The 22,948-nt window shown below is 46.0% G+C and overlaps 1 protein-coding gene across 5 annotated transcripts in view; it reads left to right on the forward strand.

The window, feature by feature from the left end:
• Positions 1 to 22,948, forward strand: part of AGK (acylglycerol kinase) — a 518,819-nt gene that overhangs the window by 124,539 nt on the left and 371,332 nt on the right. For 4 of the 5 annotated variants that reach the window (XM_033958385.1, XM_033958383.1, XM_033958384.1 and 1 more), the window contains exon 4: positions 5,871 to 5,950. The exons of the other annotated variant lie outside the window; for it this stretch is intronic. In XM_033958385.1, coding sequence (XP_033814276.1) covers positions 5,871 to 5,950 — 80 coding nt within the window. The remainder of the gene's footprint in view (positions 1 to 5,870; positions 5,951 to 22,948) is intronic. 5 annotated transcript variants of the gene reach the window in all.

The raw sequence follows: 22,948 nt of genomic DNA on the forward strand, positions 1-22,948 counted from the left end.
AAGCTCAGACTGAGTTCAGGCACAACTGGATAAACCTCTCCAAGACTACCTATTGTGCTCTTGTCCCTTTATCTACCAAATCTATCTCCTACTCCTGTAAGGCCCCTTGATATCTTCCGTACCACAGAGAACTGAAGCAGAAATACTGAGCACTAGAGCGCAAATAAAAAAAATCCAAATCCTCTTCAGACAGACAATCCTGGAGGGACAATATCAAGTTTTATAACTCAATACTAAAAAAAGCAAGGAAGAACTTCTAAGGTGATAAAATTTCCAGATCCAACAACCAGAGCATCACACTGTTTAACATCTGGTGCACCTTAATTTCTAAAAACTTCTCCACCATTCCCCCCTCCTCCCCATCAGCAGATGACCTAGCAAAATTCTTCAACGAAAAGATCACTACCATAAGGAGCTCCTTCCCTCCATCAGTCTCCTACAACTCTCTGGCCCCCAACAACTCTAACCCTATCCCAGCAGACAGATCCTGGACTACTTTAGAACTCGTATCTGAACCCCAGATCTCTAAACTCTGCCTCAAACTGAAACCCTGCAAATATACCCTAGATCCATTCCCTTCCTACCTGTATGAGAATATTCCCGCGCAGGCCATCTCATCCCTCACCAGATTTATAAACTCTGCTTTACTATCAGGCCTGTTCTCCGCAGAAATGGGACATATTGCCTTGTCCCCATTACTGAAAAAAGCTGATCTCTTCTAACTACCGTCCCATAGAAAACATCCCTCTCCTGACTAAAATGCTAGAGGCCATCATTTCCACTCAGCTCTCTTCCTACCTAGAGAGATTCTCCATTCTCTTACCTTACCAATATGGCTTCAGACCCAACTTCAGCACTGAATCCCTCCTGGTCTCCTTAATTTCAAAGGTGCAACAATTACACTCTCGCAATAAGTTTGCTTTCCTTTTACAATTCGATCTCTCTGCAGCTTTTGATGTCGTCCACCACGATATTCTAATTTATCAACTTTCTGAGATAGGCATCGACTCCACAGCCTTAGAGTGGTTCTCAAACTTCTTACGCTCCCGCTCCTACACTGTCAACACAAATGGCACCACGTCCGCTCCTTAGAAACCGACTTGTGGAGTCCCGCAGGGATCACCCCTATCTCCCATTCTTTTCAACATCTGCATGTCTTCTCTGAAAATCTTCCATCTATCTCCCTTTTAAACAATCTATACTTATGCTGACGACATCCTTGTCCTTCTCGAGACAGATTTGAATCTTACCAACCTCTCTGAGAACATAATAACCTGCATAATGAAACTCCAGTCCTAGTCCCTCTCTGTTCAAATGAAACTGAACGAGTCCAAAATGAAACTTCTCTGGCTCGGTCCAAAATTAGAACAACTGCCCACCCTCTGGCGCCACGCTGCAGCTTGAGTTCTCAAGCAAAGTTCTAGGCATCATCATCGACTCTTCTTTGTTCTTCAATGACCACCTCAACTCCCTGGTAAAATCATGCTTTTTTCAGCCTCCACATGCTGAGGAAAGTGAGATTCTGCTTCCACCAACAACATTTTGCCGTCCTTGTTCAATCCATCATCCTTTCCAAACTAGATTACTGTAATTCCATCTACCTAAGTCTAACTTTATCTAGCCTTCCTCAGGGGGACATACAAAATAGAAAGGGAAAAACACAAAAGAAAAAGCAAGTCAAAATATTATCAAAAACACTCAGAGTGCTGTCAGGGTACACATAAACATGCATATTGACTTCAACTAATTCAGAACACTGCGGCCAAGTTGATCTTCGCAAAACGTAAATTTGACCATGTTTCCCCACTTTTGTCCAACTCCACTAGCTCCCAATAATCGCCAGGGTTCACTTCAAATGTTCCTGTCTAGCTTTAAAAATCATACACAGCATCCTCCCTCCCCTAATCCCTCTATCTTGGAATCCCCGAATCCCAACAACATCAGGCCCACCCAAAAACTTAAGCTATCCTTCCCCTCACTAAAAGGCATCCTCCATGTGGGAAAATTGGGACAATCTCTCTTCTTCAGAATTTCAGGTCTTTGGAATAACCTTACTACCCCACTGCGGAATCAGGTCTCCTTCCAACTATTCCACAAGCACCTGAAAACTAGTCTTTTCACAAAAACGTAATACTCTCCTCCCCCCCTTTACACTACCTCCAAACTCAATGTGTTATACTTTCGTTTATTAGGCTCTTGTAAACCGTACCGAGCTCTATATTCATGGAGAGGATGTGGTATATAAACTTAAAGTTTAGTTTAGTTTAGTTTAGACTTAGTGCATAGCCTAGAGAAAGCCGGTTTGGTCCCTTTAAAACCTCCATCTTTGAAATTGCTGATCCAAACAGGTTGGAAGGCAGCCACATCTGCAGAAAGCCCTTCCCCTACGTTTAGAGAGCTAGCTGTCTCAGGAGGGAGCAGTCTTAGGAAGCTCTCATGTTGAAAGAGCCTCCAGCTCTTCAAGAGCCAGCAGACGTGGAAATGCTGAACCCAGAGACAGAGGAAGCAGCCCAGATAAACAAGGAACCAGAGGAGATGGACTGGAGTGCTTTGCCAGAGTTTGTGCTTCCTGAAGAAATGGAAGTAAGAAAATTGGATTGTGTGCTTGTTTTTGAAAAGTATTCTTTTTCTGGACTTTTTGGGTTTTGGCGTTTGGCTGCTGGGACAATTATTTTAACTGCTGTTATGCTTTGGAGAAAGTCACTGCTGGAGAAGTGAATTTTCTGTGTATGCTAGAAGAAGAAAGTATGCTAGTAATTTATTCTGCTTGTTTGGAAGGTTTTTTTTTGAGCCAAGATGGCTGCTGCATGCTGAGGCTTGGCTGCAGTGAAGCAACACTAGCATTGTCCTTCTTAAGAGTTGCAAAACCCTGAAGGTTGGGGCAGGATCTGCCCAACATCTATGAGGTGGGATTTGAGGGTTAATTTTGCTCTTTGTACTGACAAGGAGCCGTTTTGGCAAATCCGCCAACCTTCTGCTCTTGATCTCTGAGGAGAAGGGAAGATCCATAACATTGCAATGTGATAAGTTGTTTTTCTGTTTGCATTGAAGACTACTGGAGACTGAATTGAGTTTTGTCGTAGTGCTGCCACAATGAAGTAAGATTTACCTGGGACATAAGGTGAACACTTTTGAGTATTAATCAGACCAGGCTGATGAGTACAGCATTATTGTGCTGCCAGTTATTGTTGCTGATATTTTTGCACTTCTGTTTTTCTTGTATTCTTTTGTCCCTGACTGGATGACCAATAAATTTAAGTTCATTCTTTTGATACTTACCTTTGTGGTGCCATTTTGTTTATTAGCCACAAGGTAAGCTCTCCACCACAGGGACTTCCTCCCATTTGAGGAAGCACGCTGGAGCTATTTTGTGGTTGTGTGCTGGTCCCTACCTTGCCCTAAGGGATGGCCACCTACATTATATATATTTATTTTTTTTGTTACACATATATGTATGTCAATATGCATGTTTATGTGTACCCTGACAGCACACAGTGTTTTTGATAATATTTTGACTTGCTTTTTCTTTTGTGTTTTTCCCTTTCTATTTTGTATGTCCCCCTGAGGAAGGCTAGATAAAGCCGAAACACGGCCCGTGTAGAGTCAAATGTTGTGCAATCATTGCTTTTATACTGTTGGAATGAGTTTGACTTTTAGTACATTGTGACACATTTTATTTGTCTTTTACACCAATAAACTTTACAGTTTTAAACTCTTGGAAGTCCAGGATCTGGTTCCACATTCTTTCTTCCAGACTATACTCTCCTCATCGCCTGGAGACAGATGCTTTTCTACTGGAATGAACGAACAAGTTCTTCTATGCGTTCCCTCCATTTTCACTTATTCTCAAGATATTTGTCAAACTCAAACAACAGTATGCCACTATGATTCTGATAGCTCCTCAGTGGCCCAGACAACCTTGGTTCTCCCTTCTTCTTCAACTCAGCAGCAGAGAACCACTTCCTCTACCAATATTTCCGTCTCTGCTTACACAGAGTAATGGTTCTCTTCTTCATCCCAACCTGCAGTCTCTATATCTGACAACCTGGTTCCTCTCGGCATAACTTCAAACCTTCAGTTTTCTCAGTCTGTCAGAGGCATCTTAGATGCTTCCAGAAAAGCCTGCAACCAGACAGTGTTATAACCAGAAGTGGACTAGATTTTCTGCTTGGTGCGATCTTTATCACCAGGAGCCTCAGTCTACCTCCTTGTCTTCAGTTCTGGAGTATCTATTTCATTTATCTCAATCTGGCCTCAAATCCACCTCTGTTAGTCTATCTCAGTGCAATTGCTGCTTTTCATCAACCACTGGAAGGAAAACCTCTATCTGCTCATCCTGTGGTTTCCAGTTTTATGAAAGGTCTTTTTAATGTTAAACCACCTCTCAAACCACCACCAGTGGTTTGGAATCTGTGTTGTTCTTGCTAAACTGATGAAGTCTCCATTTGAACCAGTTTCTATGACTCATCTTAAATATCTCACTTGGAAGGTAGTCTCCTCATCTCTCATATCTGCTTGCAGAGTCAGTGAGCCACAAGCTTTGGTAACGGACCCACCATTTACAGTTTTCCAGCGACAGGCATCGGTATCTTTGGTCTTGGTCAATTTAACCCATTTGTCATGAAAATGCTGTACATCTCTCTCTAACAGAGGATTCCCTAACTTGACAACTTAAGGGTGACATATCTTATGCACTAATTTCAAAACAAGCAACTATTCAAATATAATAAAAAGAAAATATACATTACATATCTCCTACGGACCTCTGTGGAGGCTTGCATCCACACAGGCCCTCCTCCAATCACCACTTGGATCAGGATACCAAACTCACCGGATGTCGCTTGGAGATAAAAATTCCTGCAACAAAAATGCTGCGCAGCACAGCACCCCCTAGTGGATCACATTGGTGGTCACCAATTGAGGGTGGCTGCTAGCCCCCAACAAGTACCACATGACACTCTTGCTGTTCAGGTAAAAATATAGTCAGATTTATTAAAGAAAAGCAGCATATATCATACAAAGCACCAGCTCATGAAGATAGAGTGTTTTCTTCTAACTGCAGGCTGGAAAAGAATATTTCTACAGTGATAAATAGCTCCTTTTATATTATGTAACAAACAAGTTTTATCTCCAAACCACTAATCTATGTCAAGCCTTGTTATAGAACACTGTCTTCCATGACATAAAAGTCACAAGTATAACTAAACCCACATTTTCTGGTTTCCTTCCTAAGCCTCAGGTATATTCTTTTAACTTTGCTGATATGGCAGCTTTACTACCCATGCATGCCGTGTACATTCTTTTTATCTGTGTCTCATCCTGGGGTGGGGGGTTCTTCTGTGCTTGGACTTTATATTCTGCAAAATCAGCACTTCTTGATGATCACAAGCCTTTCACATGAACGGTCTTCTATAGATCACTGCTGTTCATGAGGCCTGTAAAACTTCATACTCGGTCCATTCCTTAACACCTTGCTTGTATAAAGTTTCACGAGATTTAATTAATTGTCTTTGTTGCAGAGCAGAAAAGACTTGACTTGATTGGGGAGTTTACCATACTCTCCTTGTTGTTTCCCCTCTTTTTATGGGTAATCAACAGCGTTGGTGCAAACTGAGGAGATAGGGATTGCCCACTGACACAAGGAGGCAGAGCTGAAAAGCTGTAGATGATTCATTGTGCAAAAACTTGTGAGTAGAGGTGAATAACCCACTGGTCAAGATTCATGTTCCTTTATACTAGAAAGATGATTATTGAGGTGGTAACCTAATTTTCCCTTATATCTTTTCTGCCCCCTTTATCTTTTTTTTGTTTACATTTTTCTGCCTTATTTCTTCCCCACTGAGTGTCATTGTTTTGTGTTTAATCATCAGGTATTTGGCAACCAGGTCATTCTTCCCAATGTTCAAGTGAAGAAAGCAACTGTGTTCCTTAACCCTGCTGCCTGTAAAGGGTAAGGCTAGGGGCTTAATATTTACATTTCTACTAATATATCTGGCGTGTAACTATAGTGCACTGCATCTGAGAACAGCTATTGCAATGTGTCTCAAGCTGATTTCTGGAATGCCTACTGATCAGCCTGATTCTCAAATCTATATTATACATAATGCATATGTATGATATAGATTTGTGTGTACTGCCTTCACTGCATGCAGATGTAATCCATGCATTCATTGTAGATATAAGAAAAGCAAAGTAGCAAGTGGTTATTTCAGGTCCTGATAGACAAACTAATCTGGTCCATTTTTTAAAATCAGTTTTGAGCTATGTGATTTATTTACTGTAGCTTATTCCTGTGTCAGACTCTTTCAGTGAGTTTTGGCACAAGAATAAGCTTTGATGAAGGAAGTGAATTACATAGCTCATAAATGGACCAAGTAAATTTTGGAAAAGTGCTCTTCTAATTTCAAAACCACTTCCTGAGAAAACTGGGTTTTCTGAAAATAGCCTTCCAAAGAATATGTAGCTAAACATGTAGATTTCACAGCATGTGTACTTTTAGCTACATTTAAAAAGGGGTGTTTTTTGGAGAGGATTTATTTAGGATTGGGTACACAGTGCAATATTTTGAAATGTGCATACATAACATTTTCCCCCTTCCTGAGATAACTGGGTTTTCTGAAAATAGCCTTCCATAGAACATGTAGCTAAACATGTAGATTCCACAGCATGTGTACTTTTAGCTACATTTAAAAGAGGGTGTTTATTGGGAAAGGTTTATTTAGAATTGGGTACACAGTGTAATATTTTGAAATGTTCATTCATACATTTTCCCCCTTTCTGTAGCAAAGGCATAAGATTCTGTACCATAGCTGTTGCTTCCCATTACTCGTGAATCTACAGAAGGGTGTCACTCAGGAACTCTGATCTCCCCTTCTGCAGCAGAGAACAGCTCTCTGCAAACTCAGAAGGTGTGTTCTGATCTGATCTGCTTGCTTTCTTATTTTTTTGGGGGGTGCTTTTGTTGTAAATCCTCCAATTTTTTTCCTGCATGGCTTTGGTACTTGGAAGTCCCCCTTCTCAGGCTTACTCTGCCGGGGAAAAAACGCAGCCCACCTGGAGATTGCCAGGCCAATCTCTTTGAGTACTTGTGGAGCCAGCCTGCTTTGTGTCATTGCAGGAGCTCCAGGTTAGAGAATGACATGGAGGAAAAATTTGTCCCCATCTCTGCCCCATCCCCTTGAGCTCGGTCCCCATTCCCGTCCCCTTGAGCTCGGTCCCCATTCCCGTCCCCTTGAGCTTGGTCCCAGTCCCTGCAAACCATCTGATCCCATCTGCACAAACCATCTCGCTTCTGTGTTCCTATTTTCCCCATTTCTAATATCTCCCCTCTGTATCTGGCATTGCCCCCCTTCGTGTCCATATACCATCCCCATGTATCTCCCTTTTATGTTTCTGTCCTTATGCCCCATGCACATAATATTTTAATTTATCCGATGCCGTCTTCCCTTCAATGTCCCGTCTGTAAACGGGTTTCAAGAAGTGTGGACGGTGTGCTTGCCCCATCTCGGTTACCGATCCTCATCACTGGTGCCTGCAGTGCTTGGGGCCCGAGCACCGTCCTGAAACCTTTTCCCGCTGTTTGTCCCTGCAGAAGAGGACTCTCAAGAACCACTTGATCCAACAGCGCCTCCTCTTCAGTGTCGCAATGGAAGGCGAATCGACACTGCTGCTGACGGCAGCACCGGCCAAATCGACACTGCTTCAATCGACATAGGTGGAACCATCTTCAGTGTCGAATGTTCCAGTGGGTAAGCCGGCTAAGAAGCCTTCCCCCACCCCCTCTGGGCCTTAGGTCATAACAGCAGTGCCGACCTCGAGGAGACCCAAGAAACGCTCCGATCTCGGTGAGTGCCTCGACATCGGCCTCATCATCACCGGAGCATAGAGCCGCACCAAAAGTACCGGCAAAAAAGCCGACGATACCAATGTGTACTCTTAAGCAGCAGATTAAGGAATTGCTGCAAGAGGAATTAAGGGAGCAGTTCCAACTGCTGATGCTGACTATACCCATGTCGACACCGACTCCTCTGGTGCCAGTCAGGTCTGAGCCCTTGACACCGGTAGCACCTTCATAGGAGTCTCCATCGGTACCGCCACATCTCATTACGGAGCCGACACTGATGAGTCGCTGACGCCGGTCTTCAGCCCACACATCACCTGAGACGATGTCTGTGCGGTCAAGAAAGGCTCTGATGAAGTTAAAGCATCTCAAGCCTTCGACACTGAGTACTCAGCACCAACCCTGGACAACTCGTGATTCAGATCTCTGAGGAGATTCTGAGCAAGAACCTAACTTGTCTGACGAGGAGGGTTCTTCAGAAGATGAATCTGTTCACTACTCTTCTCAAGAGGCTCCTTTGGTGTCTGAAAATCATCTTTTTCCAAATTCCTCAGGGAAATGTCTGAAACTTTAGCCATTACCTTGGAAGCTGACTGGCACGAGCAGGGAGCAGGCAGAAGTCAGGAGGCGACAGGAGTGAAACCAGCAAACCAGCAGCTGCATATCAGAGCGAGGGGAGGAGGAGGAGAAGGGCAGGAGGAAAAGGCAGGCAAGAGGGGCCAGCGGTGAGAGGTAGCTCCACCCACCCCTCTGACATCGGCGCTCGGATCTGGAGCTCGCCCTTAAAATGGGAGGAGCCAATGGCAGAACACCACACGAGCAGGGAGCAGGCAGAAGTTGGGAGGCGACAGGAGTGAAAGCAACAAACCAGCAGCTGCATATCAGAGCGAGGGGAGGAGGAGGAGAAGGGCAGGAGGAGAAGGCAGGCAAGAGGGACCAGTGGCGAGAGGTAGCTCCGCTCACTCCTCTGACATCGGCGCTCGGATCCGGAGCTCCCCCTTAAAAGGGGAGGAGCCAACGGAGCACAGCCGTTCGGCGCACGTCAAAGGTGCGTGTTAAAGGTGCTCGCCTTAGCGAGAGCGCCTTTGCGAAGGGCAACCACAGCAGCCACACCGACAGAGAGGAGACACCAGCAGCCACACCAGCAAGCAGAACAGAGGGGAGACGCCAGCAGCCACACCATACGTCACTGAACTTCCGAAAAGGAAATTACGAAGGTATGAGATTCATAGTGGGGAAAAAGATCAAGAAGAGGATAAGCACTGTTAAAACACTAGAGCAGGCATGGTCCCTTTTTTAAGGACACAGTCACCGAGGCGCAAAATCTATATATACCGTGTATCAACAAGGGAGCCAAGAGGAAAAAGATCAAAGAACTGGCGTGGCTCACTGTAGCGATGAAGGAAATGATCAGAGGCAAGAAGACTTTGTTTAAGGAAAGGAAAAGTTAAAAATCGGATGAAAACTGGAAAAAGCACAAACAGCATTAACGTAAGTGCCATAAAGCAGTAAAATGGGCCAAAAGAGACTACGAGGAAAAAATAGCCAAGGAGGTGAAAAACTACAAGCCTTTCTTTCAATACATTAAGGGGAAACGACCCGCAAAGGAAGCGGTGGGACCGTTGGATGATAATGGAATAAGGAGAGTGCTAAAGGAGGACAAAGCCATCGCTGATAAACTGAACATATTTTTTGCGTCTGTATTTACCAAAGAGGACATACATAACATACCCGAACCAGACAGGCTATACGCTGGAGGCGAAGACTGGAAACTGACAAGGTTGACGGTCAGTCTAGAAGAAGTATGCAGGCAGATTGATAGGCTTAAGAGCGACAAATCCCCTGGATCGGATGGCATCCATCTGAGGGTCATTAAGGAACTGAGAGGGACTTTAGGTGAACTGCTTCAACTAATAGCCAATCTGTCGATTAGATCAGGAAGGATTCCGGAAGACTGGAAGATGGCGAATGTTATGCCAATTTCAAAAAAGGTTTGAGAAGAGATCCATGAAACTACAGACCGGTGAGTCTGACTTCGGTACTGGGAAAGATGGTTGAGGCGCTGATAAAAGACCACATCATTGATCATCTTGACGGACACAAACTGATGAGGACCAGTCAGCACAGCTTCAGCAAATGGAGATCTTGCTTGATGAACTTGCTGCACTTCTTCGAGGGGGTAAACAAGCAGATAGACAAGGGTGACCCGGTCGACATTGTATATCTGGATTTTCAGAAGGCGTTCGACAAGGTTCCACACGAACGACTTCGAAAAATTGAGAGCCATGGAATAGAGGGTGAAATACTCATGTGGATTAAAAACTGGCTAGCAGATAGGAAACGGAGAGTGGGGGTAAATGGACAATACTCGGACTGGAAGAACGTCATCAGTGGGGTGCCGCAGGGCTTAGTACTTGGACCTGTTTTCTTCAACATATTCATAAACGATCTGGAAATGGGTACGACGAGTGAGATGATTAAATTTGCCGACAATACAGAGTAGTGAAGACGCAGGGGGATTGTGAAGATCTGCAACATGACATAACCACGCTCGAGAAATAGGCAGCGACATGGCAATTGAGGTTCAACATGGATAAGTGTAAGGTAATGCATGTTGGTATCAAAAATCCCACACACGAATTCAAGATGTCCGGGGCAGTACTAGCAGAGACCCCCCCAGGAAAGAGACCTGGAAGTACTGGTCGACAAGTCAATGAAGCCGTCTGCACAATGCGCAGCAGCAGCGAAAAGGGTGAACAGAATGCTAGGAATGATTAAGAAGGTGATCACGAACAGATCGGAGAGGGTTATCATGCCGCTGTACCGGGCTATGGTACGCCCTCACCTGGAATACTGCGTTCAGCACTGGCCACTGTACATGAAGAAAGACATAGTACTAGTCGAAAGGGTCCAGAGAAGAGCGACTAAAATGGTTAAGGGGTTGGAGGAGTTGCCGTACAGTGAGAGATTAGAGAAGCTGGGCCTGTTCTCCCTTGAAAAGAGGAGACTGAGAGGAGACTTGATCGAAACATTCAAGATAATGAAGGGAATAGACTTAGTGGATAAAGACAGGTTGTTCACCCTCTCTAAGGTAGAGAGAACGAGAGGGCACTCTCTGAAGTTAAAAGGGGATAGATTCCGTACGAACGTAAGGAAGTTCTTCTTCACCCAGAGAGTGGTGGAGAACTGGAATGCTCTCCCGGAGTCTGTTATAGGGGAAAACACGCTTCATGGATTCAAGACAAGGTTGGACAAGTTCCTGCTGAACTGGAACGAACGCATGTAGGGATGGTCTCAGTTAGGGCACAGGTCTTCGACCTGGGGGTCGCCGCGTAAGCGGACTGCTGGGCGCGATGAACCACTAGTCTGACCCAGCATTGTCAATTCTTATGTTCTTAAAAAAATCCAAAGAGTTTTTAGATACCTTAGAAACAGAAAAAAGCAGCAGAAAAGGGCTAAAGCCCACCAAGTCTGCCCATTCCAAGTATCCCCTCCCCTGAATTTACTCCCTTAAAGATCCCACGTGAGTATCCCATTTTCTCTTAAAATCTGTCATGCTGCTGGCCTTTATCACCTGGAGTGGGAGTCTGTTCCAATGATCCACTACTCTTTCAGTGAAGAAGTACTTCCTGGAGTCGCCATGAAACTTCCCTCCCCTGATTTTCAGCGGTGCCCTCTGGTGGTCGAGGGTCCCATGAGCCAGAAGATATCATCTTCTGACTCGATGTGTCCCGTGATGTACTTATATGTTTCAATCATATCTCCCCGTTCTCTTCTTTCCTCAAGTGAGTACAGCCGCAATTTTTTTAATCTTTCTTCATACGTGAGATCCTTGAGCCCCAAGACCATCCTGGTGGCCATTCGCTGAACCGACTCGATCCTCAGCATGTCATTTCGGTAGTGTGGTCTCCAAAACTGAACACAGTACTCCAAGTGAGGCCTCACCATGGCTCTGTACTACGATCAACCACCCAAGGACCTTCTTAAACTTCCTCTCCATGATTTATTGTGGGAGACTTTTTACAAAATTCTAGAAACACCTCTTACCATAAGCTGGATTCTCTGTATAGGGTAGTTCCCATTCCAGGGTTTCACAAGCCACAGCTTCCACATGAATCTACCTTGGTGAAATCAACACTAAAGAAATCTTCAGGGGCTAGTGTGTATGCCTCTGTACCCCCTGACAGAGAGGGCAAGGTAATGGACTAGTTTGGCAAAAGGCTATACTAGAATGCTATGTTGGTCCAGTAACTACATTTTTCACTTCTCATTTTATATGAAGCATTTAGTCAAACAAGTTGCCACGTTCCACAAATATCTACCTGAACATAAGCTCCCTGCTTTTCAGCACTTCATTTCTGACCTGCTCCAGTTTTGCAAGTATGTGGTTCGTTCCATCTATGATACTTTCAAACTCTCCTCACGTGCTACGGCAATGTCAGTGGCCATGCAACATCTGGCTTGACTTGGAGTGTCTGAACTGGACGTCAATCATCAGGACAGGTTAGCCAATGCACCTTGTCTGGGGGAGAAGCTTTTTGGTGCTTCCATGGATACGGCTACCCAGAAGTTGTCTGCCCATGAGTCCAGGTGGGACACTCTGGTTAAGCTCAAAAAGAAGCCTCCACCTTCTTGGCCCTTCAGACCAGCCTCTTCATATCAGAGGTTTGCTGCGAAACCCGCAACTCTGGCTCAATCTCAACCCAGGAGACAGAAACAACAAAAACAACCACGTCAGCAACAGCAAAAACAACAGGCTGCCCCTCAAAAATCCACACAGCCTTTCTGACGAGTTTCTTCAATGCATAGCCAATGTCGACATTCTACAGTCTATGCCTCAGCCCATTGGAGGCCGTCTTCAATCTTTCATAGCTCGCTGGGAGCTCATAACATCAGACCTCTGGGTCCTCACCATCATTCGTCAGAGTTACACTCTCAATTTTCACACCCTGCCACCAGACCATCCTCCGGTGCAGTACTCAGAGAGACCCCCCAGGAAAGAGACTTGGGAGTATTGGTAGACAAGTCAATTAAGCTGTCTGCGCAATGCACGGCAGTGGCAAAAAGGGCAAACAGAATGCTAGGAATGATTAAGAAGGGGATCACAAACAGATCGGAGAAATTTATCATGCCGCTGTACCGGGCCATGGTACGCCCCCATCTGGAATACCGCGTCCAGCACTGGCCGCTGTACATGAAGAAAGACATAGTACTAGTCAAAAGGGTCCAGAGAAGAGCGACTAAAATGGTTAAGGGGCTGGAGGAGTTGCCATACAGTGAGAGATTAGTGAAACTGGGCCTCTTCTCCCTTGAAAGAGGAGATTGAGAGGGGATATGATCGAAACATTCAAAATAATAAAGGGAATAGACTTAGTAGATAAAGATAGGTTGTTCACCCTCTCCAAGGTGGAGAGAACGAGAGGGCACTCTCTAAAGTTAAAAGGGGATAGATTCCTACAAACATATGGAAGTTCTTCTTCACCCAGAGAGTGGTAGAAATCTGGAACACTCTTCCGGAGGCTGTTATAGGGGAAAACACCCTCCAGAGATTCAAGACAAAGTTAGACAAGTTCCTGCTGAACCAGAACATATGCAGGTAAGGCTAGTTTTAGTTAGGGCACTGGTCTTTGACCTAAGGGCTGCCGTGAGAGCGGACTGCTGGGCACAATGGACCACTGGTCTGACCCAGCAGCAGCAATTCTTATGTTCTCCAGAGGTCTCCTTTTCCACTTGCCCCCTCATCACAAGGTCATCACGACAGATGCATCCCCTTATGCCTAGGGGGCTCATATGGACGATCTTCAGACTCAGAGTCTTTGGACCACCTGGGATTGGAAATTTCACATCAATTTCCTGGAACTCAGAGCAATGTTTTATGCCCTCAAGGCCTTTCCTCATCTTCTCTACCCTCAAATCCTCCTCCTTCGCACAGACAATCAATTAGCAATGTACTACATAAACAAGCAAGGAGGCACTGGCTCTCTCCTGTTATGCCAGGAAGCCCAAAAAATTTGGACTTGGACAACAGCTCGCAACCTTTTCAAGTTTATTAAAAGTTTGTTGTTCACGCAATATCAAACACTTCAATGCGTATGACAATTTAAAATTAGGAGACAAAAATAAAACAATTTATACAAATAAACATACAATGTATGTACACAAGTAATTAGCAATACAAAAGGGAAGAGGGGTGAACTACAATCTTTGAAGAAAGTAAGAGTACATTTATAGAAAAACAACATCAGGAGGGTGATGAAGAATGTTTTAAAAATAGGACTCAGCTTAAAAAAGAGGATAGGGGAAATTGTGACCTATACGTAAGGTCTGGTTAAAATTAGGTATTTGAGCCTGGGATTAATGATAGATGAGTTATCCTATCTATGACTCAAATGCATCTTTGCTTTTAAATTTTTCTTTTTTTTTTTAACATCATTTTAATTAGAGACCACAAGAGAAACAAGCATGTGTCCAAGAATACAGAACAAAATTGCAAATACTGGCAAGCAGTACAGAGGCAGAACATTCAGCAACAAAAGTGCAAGATAAACCACTAAAACACAGGATAATCCAATGAGAAAAACAGCCCGCCTCTTCTGTGAGCCTCAGAAATTTTGGAAAATGGTCCATCCCACCCCGAGAATATCCCACAGAAGAAAGAACACACATACCAACCAACACAGAGCAGTCAACCAGACAGTCAAACCCCTCTCATACACTCCAGTCATACCGACCCCCCTCCCATCCCACCCCACGCCGGAGAACCAGAGGTAACTGCAGGAACACCCTCCAAAGAGCCAGTTAAGCCAGCACCTCAGGGTTGGAGGAACGTTTATAATAGCAAAGTTCGAAACGTGCCAGCTCAATCATCTGATTGAGCCAACTGTCCAAGGGAATAGACCCCGCCTGAACCCAATATTGTAAAATTGTATGTTTGACCGTCAACAAAGTCAGGTAAATAAAGTGCCGCTGCGGCACCGTAAAGCCCTGCTCTTCCAATAGGGGACTGGTCACCGAGGAGCAGCGTCTTGTAATCCCACTCAACTGAGCGCTGCAGGACCAACTTCTTTTGCAGTTGTGCAAAAGAAAAGTTCCAGATAGATAGATCAGAACATTCCAAAAAGGAGTGTAATATCGGCCCCGGAGCACCTGGTACACAAAGGGTCTTTCCACAATCCCATGCCCGCCCCCCGCTCTCTAGTGATGTAAGCCCTATGGAGAATTTTAAATTGGGTTTCCTGCCAAGCCGCCGACTTCACAAAATCATGCAAAGTATGAAAAAGATCCATAAAAGTATCAGGGGTATACTGAGCGGTAAGATCTCGATTCCACCTCTCCCTAAGAGCGGTTAAGTGTCCCTGGGAAGCTACAGAGCGAATCACTCTATACCAGACCAATAAAGAGCTTTGGGAAGCTGGGATATTAAGTAGGTACTCATCAAGAGGGCCACACGGCCATTCCGCTCCAAACTGTTGGTGAAGAGTCTGAAAATAGTGCCGGGCCTGTAAATAGGTAAAAAATTGCTGGTTGGGAACATCCCACCGGTCCCGAATGTGGGCAAATGTAACAAAAACACCCGTGTTGGCATCAATCAAATGAGAGAGGTTGGAAGCCCCCCTAGATGCCCATGTAGTGAATGGGGAACGGCCGAGACCCGGGGTGAAATCAGGATTACCCTGGAGCTGCAAAAATGGTGAGGCTGTCGGGGACCGGACCTGTAACCTGCGCCACCACCTCCAGGCCAAATGAAAAGGGCGCAGGAACTGTAACCTGGAGAGCAGTGCTCCTCCTCTTCTCCTACCCTGTGACACATGTAGAAGGTTGATGAAGGTGTAAGGTGTGTACCACCCCGTCAGCCATCCGGAAGGAGAAAAACGAGCAATGCCAGTTACCCCCTCGTGGACAAAACGCATAAGAGCTGCCACATTGTACGCACGTATATCTGTGAGGCCCAAGCCCCCCTCCCGTTTAAATAGAGTCAACTTCACAAAAGCAATCCGCGCTGCTCTATGGCGCCATAAAAACGAGGTGAAAATGGACCGAAGCCTCCTAATATCTCGCTGCAGCACCCAAAAGGGCACTGTTTGTAAAGGGTACAGCAGTTTGGGTAGGAGAATCATTTTAACCAAAGCCGCCCTCCCCAACAGGGACAACGGAAGGTCCCGCCAAGCAGAACACAGGGTCTGAATTTTATCAATAGCTGCCAACACATTACTTTTGTACATAACCCGAGTGTCTGTATGTAGATAAATACCAAGATATCGCATCGGTTTGCGCACCGGCGGAATCTGCAAAGCAGCATGCCAGTGTTCTGGGCCCAGTCCTGACAAAGGGAGTAGTTCAGACTTGGCACAGTATACTTGAAGACCCGACAAGACTCCAAACTCTGCTACTAAACGCAACGCCACCAGCAAGTGAAGGGGGGCCTGATCCAAAAAGAGCAAGATATCATACGCAAACAACATGATACAGCACTCTACGCTCCCTATTTGGATACCACGCAACATAGGACTAGTACGGATCTTAGTGGCGAGCGGTTCAAGAGCTAAGACGAAAAGAAGTGGAGAGAGGGGGCACCCCTGATGCGTCCCCCTACAGAGTGGAAAGGAAGGGGAAAGGCCTCCATTAATGATAAGTCATGCCTGTGGCAATGTATATAAGCCCTGAATCCACATAAGAAAGTTCCCTGTCAAGCCATACTCCTGTAACACCCAAAAAAGGTACTGCCACGAAATACTGTCAAAGGCCTTCTCCATGTCCAACCCAACGATCGCAGAGGTACCCCCTCCACCCCGATGTTCATGGAGCGCCGTCAATGCCTTAAGGAGATTCATAGAGGCATACCGCTGGGGGACAAAACCTACCTGATCCTCCGCGATGAGCTGGGGCAGGACCAAATTCAGTCTGGCTGCCAGAATAGAAGCCAACAATTTAACATCTTGGTTCAACAACGAAATCGGGCGGTAGGAACCTACCTGCGTAAGGTCCTTTCCGGGTTTAGGGAGCAGGGTGATATGCACTAAATTGTTCCGGAGGCCTGACGCAGATGTGGATAGAAAGTTAAAAAAATTCCCCAATGGCTGCACAAGAAGATCAGGCAAAAGTTTGTAATACTCCGGACCAAAGCCATTAGGTCACGGAGATTTGTGAAGCTTCAGCTTTCGGATCCCCGAATGAACTTCCTCTAGGGAAATAGGAGCACTCAGTTGTTCAGCGGAAATCCGCGGAAGACGAATATCCTGGAAAAAACGCTCTTGATCCACCTCAGTGAAATCCCGTCGTGCATAAAGAGCGCTATAAAAATCCACAAATTGTTCCCGGATTTGGGCTTCCTGAGTAAAACTATCCCCTCTAGCATTTTTCACCTGTCGAATAATTTGTTTTTTCCGATAAGGCCGAACCAGATTCGCAAGAAGTTTGCCCGCCTTACCGCCCCACTGATAAAGACGAAACTTCTGATAATAAATATCCTGGTGAGCGCGGTAGTCCAAGATTTCATTTATCTGACGACGTAGAGATTTAATCTGCTGTCCATCCGACTCCGTCAAAGACGTCCGGTGACGTTTGCAAAACGCCGCCAACCGTTCCGCAAGAGCAAGAAGTTTCTCTCCCTGCTGTTTTCGTTTAGTAGCAACATATTGAATAATATGACCCCGCAGTACTGCTTTAGAGGCGTCCCAGAACACCTCAGGGTCCACATCAGGGGTATTGTTATGTGCGGTGTACTCCAGCCAGTGAGCCCGCAAATATATCCCGAAATCCCAGTCTGAATAAAAAGCAGCGGAGAACCGCCAAGTTCTATCCCCCTTCATGCCAGTGATCCCCAAAGTAAGCACTACCGCCGAATGATCAAAGAGCGAGATGTCTTCACTGATAACTTTGTCCACACGGGAAAAAAGAGTAGTCGACACCAGAACATAGTCCAGAATGGGAATACATAGAGTGAGGATTAGAATAAAATGTGTATTCCCTATCAAACAGATGAAGGGTTCTCCAGGCATCCACCACCGCCAGATGATCACATAAAAAGTTCACCCCCATGCAAGCATGATTTCGAGGCCTCGGCCTGGCAGGAGAGCAGTCCAAAGTTGGGTCAGCAGTAAAATTGAAATCCCCCCTACAATCAATTGATAAGTGGGATATTGTGCTAGTATGCCCAGCAGCCCAGAGAAAAAACTATGACTATAAACATTTGGGGCATAAAGGTTGCAAAAGAGGAGTTGAGAGCCCCAGACCTCCCCCAAAACAAGAATGTAACGGCCATCCTTATCTGGAATGGTCTTGTGAATGTGGAATGGTAGGTGTTTGTGCACTAAAATAGCCACCCTTCTTTGTCTACCATTATAAGCGGAATAACTCACATCTCCCACCCATTCCCTACGCAGCTTCTCATGCTCAGTACTCGTCAAATGGGTTGACGTGATGTTGCCGAAGCCAAGTGAGAATTTTCTTGCGTTTAATTGTAGAGTGTATACCATCTACATTCAGAGTAATTACAGTTAAATTAACCATAGCTAGTAAGCAGAAAAAGCCACCACAGCAATCTGTTCACAAGTAAAGAAAAACAAGCCAGAGACCGGACCTCCCAGCTAAGCCCGGCTCCAGGGAAGAACATTAGTTCCGCAGGCCCTCCGGTCCCCTGGTCAGCACCACCCTCAGCCCCTTCCCCTCCCCACCGACTCACACACCACCCCGCATACATCCACAGCCATACCACACCCACCCCTCCCATTCTACCACCTCACTCCCCGCTCCCGGAAAATCCTCCCCTAACTTTCCAATACCCCAAGCCCAAGAAAAACTGCCTGCACTCAACCAGCCCTCCCCTCTCCCGGACCCTTAGCCAATATCAACCAGAAAGAAAATCCCGCTAAACTAGCACAGGTTCCCAACCAAACCCCTAAGCATCCCAGACTGTACCCAAACTAAGATCCGAACAGTCCCCTGCCCACCAAATCTTACCCAGCAAAACAAAAACTCCCTGCGACCCCCCACCCCTATTCCTTAACCAGAGCTACCCACCCGGCAGAACTAAAAAAAAAAAAAAAACAACGCTCCGGAGACGAACCACAAGCCTCTGCCTCCCAAAAGAAAACAAAGGAGGATGATCCCCGCATGCCCAAGAAAAAAATCCCCAGCAGACCAAAAAGAGGCAGCCAAGCAGGTGGAAAACTATTCAAGTAGATAAGAAAAGAAAAACAATGTGGGATCGGGGCACAATTGTACCACAGTACCATCCCCAATAAGCCCACAAGATCCGGATGACAGCCACACCAGCAGATTCAAACAACCCACCCCAAACCCAGACCACCCCCAAAACCCACCTCAAAGCACATCAAAGGAAAGTAAGAAGTCGAGAGAGAAAGAAAAATAAAAGAGAAAAGGCTGCAGTAGATTCTGCAGGAGACTCTGAATAAAACGTCCATGGACTACCAGTCCAGTCACATGGAAGGGCAGAACCCAGGTCCCCTATCTGCAGGTTGACAGTCCAGGGGTTCCACACACCGCAGCCATGGGGGTAGGAAGAAAAAGAGAAAAAGAACCAGGGCGAAAGTAAACAGAACCCCAGATGGGGATAAGATAAGGAGAGAGAGGTACACAGAAAGCTGGAAAGAACAACAAGTCCACAGAACTCCCGCCGATTTCCCAGCCGATATCAAGAGCCAGGAAGGCGGCAACAAGCAGAAGCAGTCCCATAGAGTCATCACACTCCTCCAAGAAAGGACAGTGACACGCAGGCAGTCAGCAGGTGCAAGACAGAAAAAAATAGAAATAGACGGTACCTCTAAGCCGTGCCCCATCGGCCCAGAGACGAAAGATCGCCAGCTCACTCCCTCGAGGTGAAGCAACAAGTCACGCCAGGATCCCAGGAGGCCACAGAAGCCAAGAGGTAGGAGGATGAGGGAAGAAATGGGAAAGGAAAAGTAAGAAACACAAATTGTCCATGGCGTTGAGTCCGCTGCAGGGGATCATCCTCATGGAGGGAGTAGCAAAGTCCAGTCCCCGTTACAAAGCAAGTGATCAGTGTCAGGGTTCACAGGGACCGCGGAGGTAAGATAGTCAGCCTGGCAGGCCTTCTAGGAAGGAGCGGATCTCCGCCGTGGTTGTGAAATAGAGTGTCTTGTTGGCATGGTGGACTCTCAGTGTTGCCGGATATTGTAAAGTAAAACGCAGCTGTTTCTGGTGAAGCTGTGTACAGTACGGAGCCATTGCATGACGCTGCTCTGAGACCCGAGGGGAGTAGTCCTGGAACAAAAGAAGCCGCTGGCCTTCATACAAGACACTGCCCTTCGCCTTGTAGTGGAGCATAAGTTGAGTCTTGTCGGCGAAGTTTAGAATGCGGGCAATGATGGACCGCGGCTTCCGATCTCCATCCCGGTGAACCCCAATCCGATGTACTCTCTCGATCAACAGGGGCAGGTCAGTGCCCGAGATTGATTCTGGGAGACCAATAAGCTGGACATTATTTCTACGGCTCCGGTTCTCAATGTCCTCAGCCCTTTCCTCCAATTTGCAACATTTATCTTCCAGGGCCTGGGCACCCGCCTCCAGAGCCGCCATGCGGTCTTCCTGCGCCGAGACCCGCTCCTCCACGTGTTGCAGGCGATTATGCTGCCGTTCGACCGTGTCTATAAGGCCATCAACCGTTGATTGCAATCTGATGAGTTTATCATCCAGAAATGCAGTAAGATGTTTCTTCAGCTCTTCGATCGCGTCGGCCTGCAGCATGATGGTTGGGTTAGGCTGCATGCGCTCAGGTGGAGTTTGCGCCGCCATCTTAGCCGGTGTAGCAGGGCCTCGCAAGACTTTAGCAGACCTCGGGGCTCTGGCTGGCATGCCGTAAAACCCCAGCCAGAAAGGGTATGGGCAGGTGACCAGCGACTTGCCCCAATCGATATAAGAAGGAAACAAGCTGAGAAGGCAGAAGTGTAGCGGGATATAGCGAAAAAATCAGCCCAGAGTTCGGGAGAGGTACTCAGACACGTTTGATCAGGTTGAGTGCATCACATGACACCCCCCCCCTCCTGCTTTTAAATTTGAGGTTTCTCCACGTAGATAGATTGGTAAGTTGTTCCAAAGCTGGAGTGCTATGACTGAAAAAATTGTAGATCTTCTGGTACCTATTATATTTAGAGAAGGGATAGTCAGCAAATGATGATCCTTATTGCTTTCACCTCTGCCAGGAGGGTCAGTGAGTTACAAGCATTAGTAGCAGATCCACCTTTCACAGTTTTTCATCATGACAAGGTGGTTCTACGTGCACATCCAAAGTTTCTTCCAAAAGTTGTTACTGAATTTCATCTTAATCAGCCAATTGTTCTACCAGTGGACTGTAAACGGGCTTTGGCCTATTATATTAACCGGTCAAAGCCATATCGAACATCTCCCCAACTGTTTATCTCTTTTGATCCAAACAAGTTGGGGCATCCTGTTTCCAAGAGAACAATTTCCAACTGGCTGACTGCCTGTATCTCGTTCTGCTATGCTCAGACTGGACTGGCACTGGAGAGTCATGTTACAGCCCACAAAACTAGAGCTATGGCAGCTTCGGTTGCTTTCCTTAGATCTACTCCCATTGAGGAAATCTGTAAAGCTGCCACCTGGTCCTCAATTCATACCTTCACTTTTCACTGCTGTCTGGAGTCTTTCTCCAGACGGGATGGGCACTTCAGCCAATCTGTATTACAAAATTTATTTTCCTAAAGGCCAACTCTCCCACCATTCCATTTCTGTTAGCTTGGAGGTTACCCATGTGTGAGAATATGCTGCCTACTTGTCCTGGGATAAAGCACAGTTACTTACTGTAACAGATGTTATCCAGGGACAGCAGGCAGATATTCTCATAATCCACCCACCTCCCCGGGTTGGCTTCTTAGCTGGCTTATCTTAACTGAGGGACCGCGTGCCCTATGTCAGGCGGGAAGGCACTCCTGCATGCACTTTTCGGACTATTGTGAACTTTCTAAAGTCTTAAAGTGGCGATGCACTTTTAAAGTGATCCGTACTGGGGCTCCGTCGATGACTCCACCATGTGTGAGAATATCTGCCTGCTGTCCCTGGATAAGTAACTGTGCTTTATCCCAGGACAAGCAAGCAGCATATTCTCCCATGTGGGTGAGGTCATCCACAGAGCCCTGATATGGACAGTATTAAAAGTGTATTGCCACTTTGTTTTTAGAAACTTTAAGACTGCCCGTATTATGCATGCACGAGTGCCTTCCTGCCCAACGAAGGCTTGCAGTTCCTCAGTTCTTCATTTTTCGTTGCGTGAAGAAGCACTTTTTTGACTGAACTCGATGAGTCTGTGTGGTCTTCCCACTTCGCATTTTTTCTGATTAGTTTTTCTAGTCTATCTTTTTTCTTTGTCTTATTTCTTTATTTAAAAAAAGCCACCTCTGTGCAGCTCTACTAGGCTTTCCTATGCCAGGTGCAGATGTTCCAGAGGTAGGTATGTTCGTTTTTATTCCAATTTTTATGGCGGTGTGAGGGGGATCAATGAACACAGGAGGAGTGTGTGAGGGTCTGTACTTTGTCCCTGTAGTAGTTATCTGGTCACTTTGGATTTCTTTTGGACACTTAGAACTGTTTTTAGATCGTCTGTCACAACGTATAAGTTCTGTGTATGCGGTCTCGTCATACTTTTGGCTAAGTCTAGGTCGGCCCACACCACTCCTCCAAAAACACCCCTTTTTGCTCTGGGTGCACAGCAAGATTCTGAGGCCTAAAATGTCCCTGGATACGTCTAAAAAACCATTTTGATTATCAGCACTTGGGCGACCTATCCTTTTGTTTGTCCAAGTGCCGACTTGGCCGGGTTTTTAGTAACATAGTAGATGACAGCAAATAAAGACCCGAATGGTCCATCCAGTCTGCCCAACCTGATTCAGTCTAAAATTTGTTGTTGGGTTTTTTTTTTTTTCTTCTTCTTCTTAGCTATTTCTGTGCAAGAATCCAAAACTCTGCCTGGTACTGTTCTTAAGTTCCAACTACTGAAGTCTCCATCAAAGCTGACTCCAGCCCATCTACACCCTCCCAGCCAGTGAAGCCCTCCCCAGCCCGTCTTCCACCAAAAGGCCATATACAGACACAGACCGTGCAAGTCTGCCCAAT

This window comes from Geotrypetes seraphini, chromosome 9, assembly GCF_902459505.1.
Source record: "Geotrypetes seraphini chromosome 9, aGeoSer1.1, whole genome shotgun sequence".
NCBI lineage: Eukaryota > Metazoa > Chordata > Amphibia > Gymnophiona > Dermophiidae > Geotrypetes > Geotrypetes seraphini.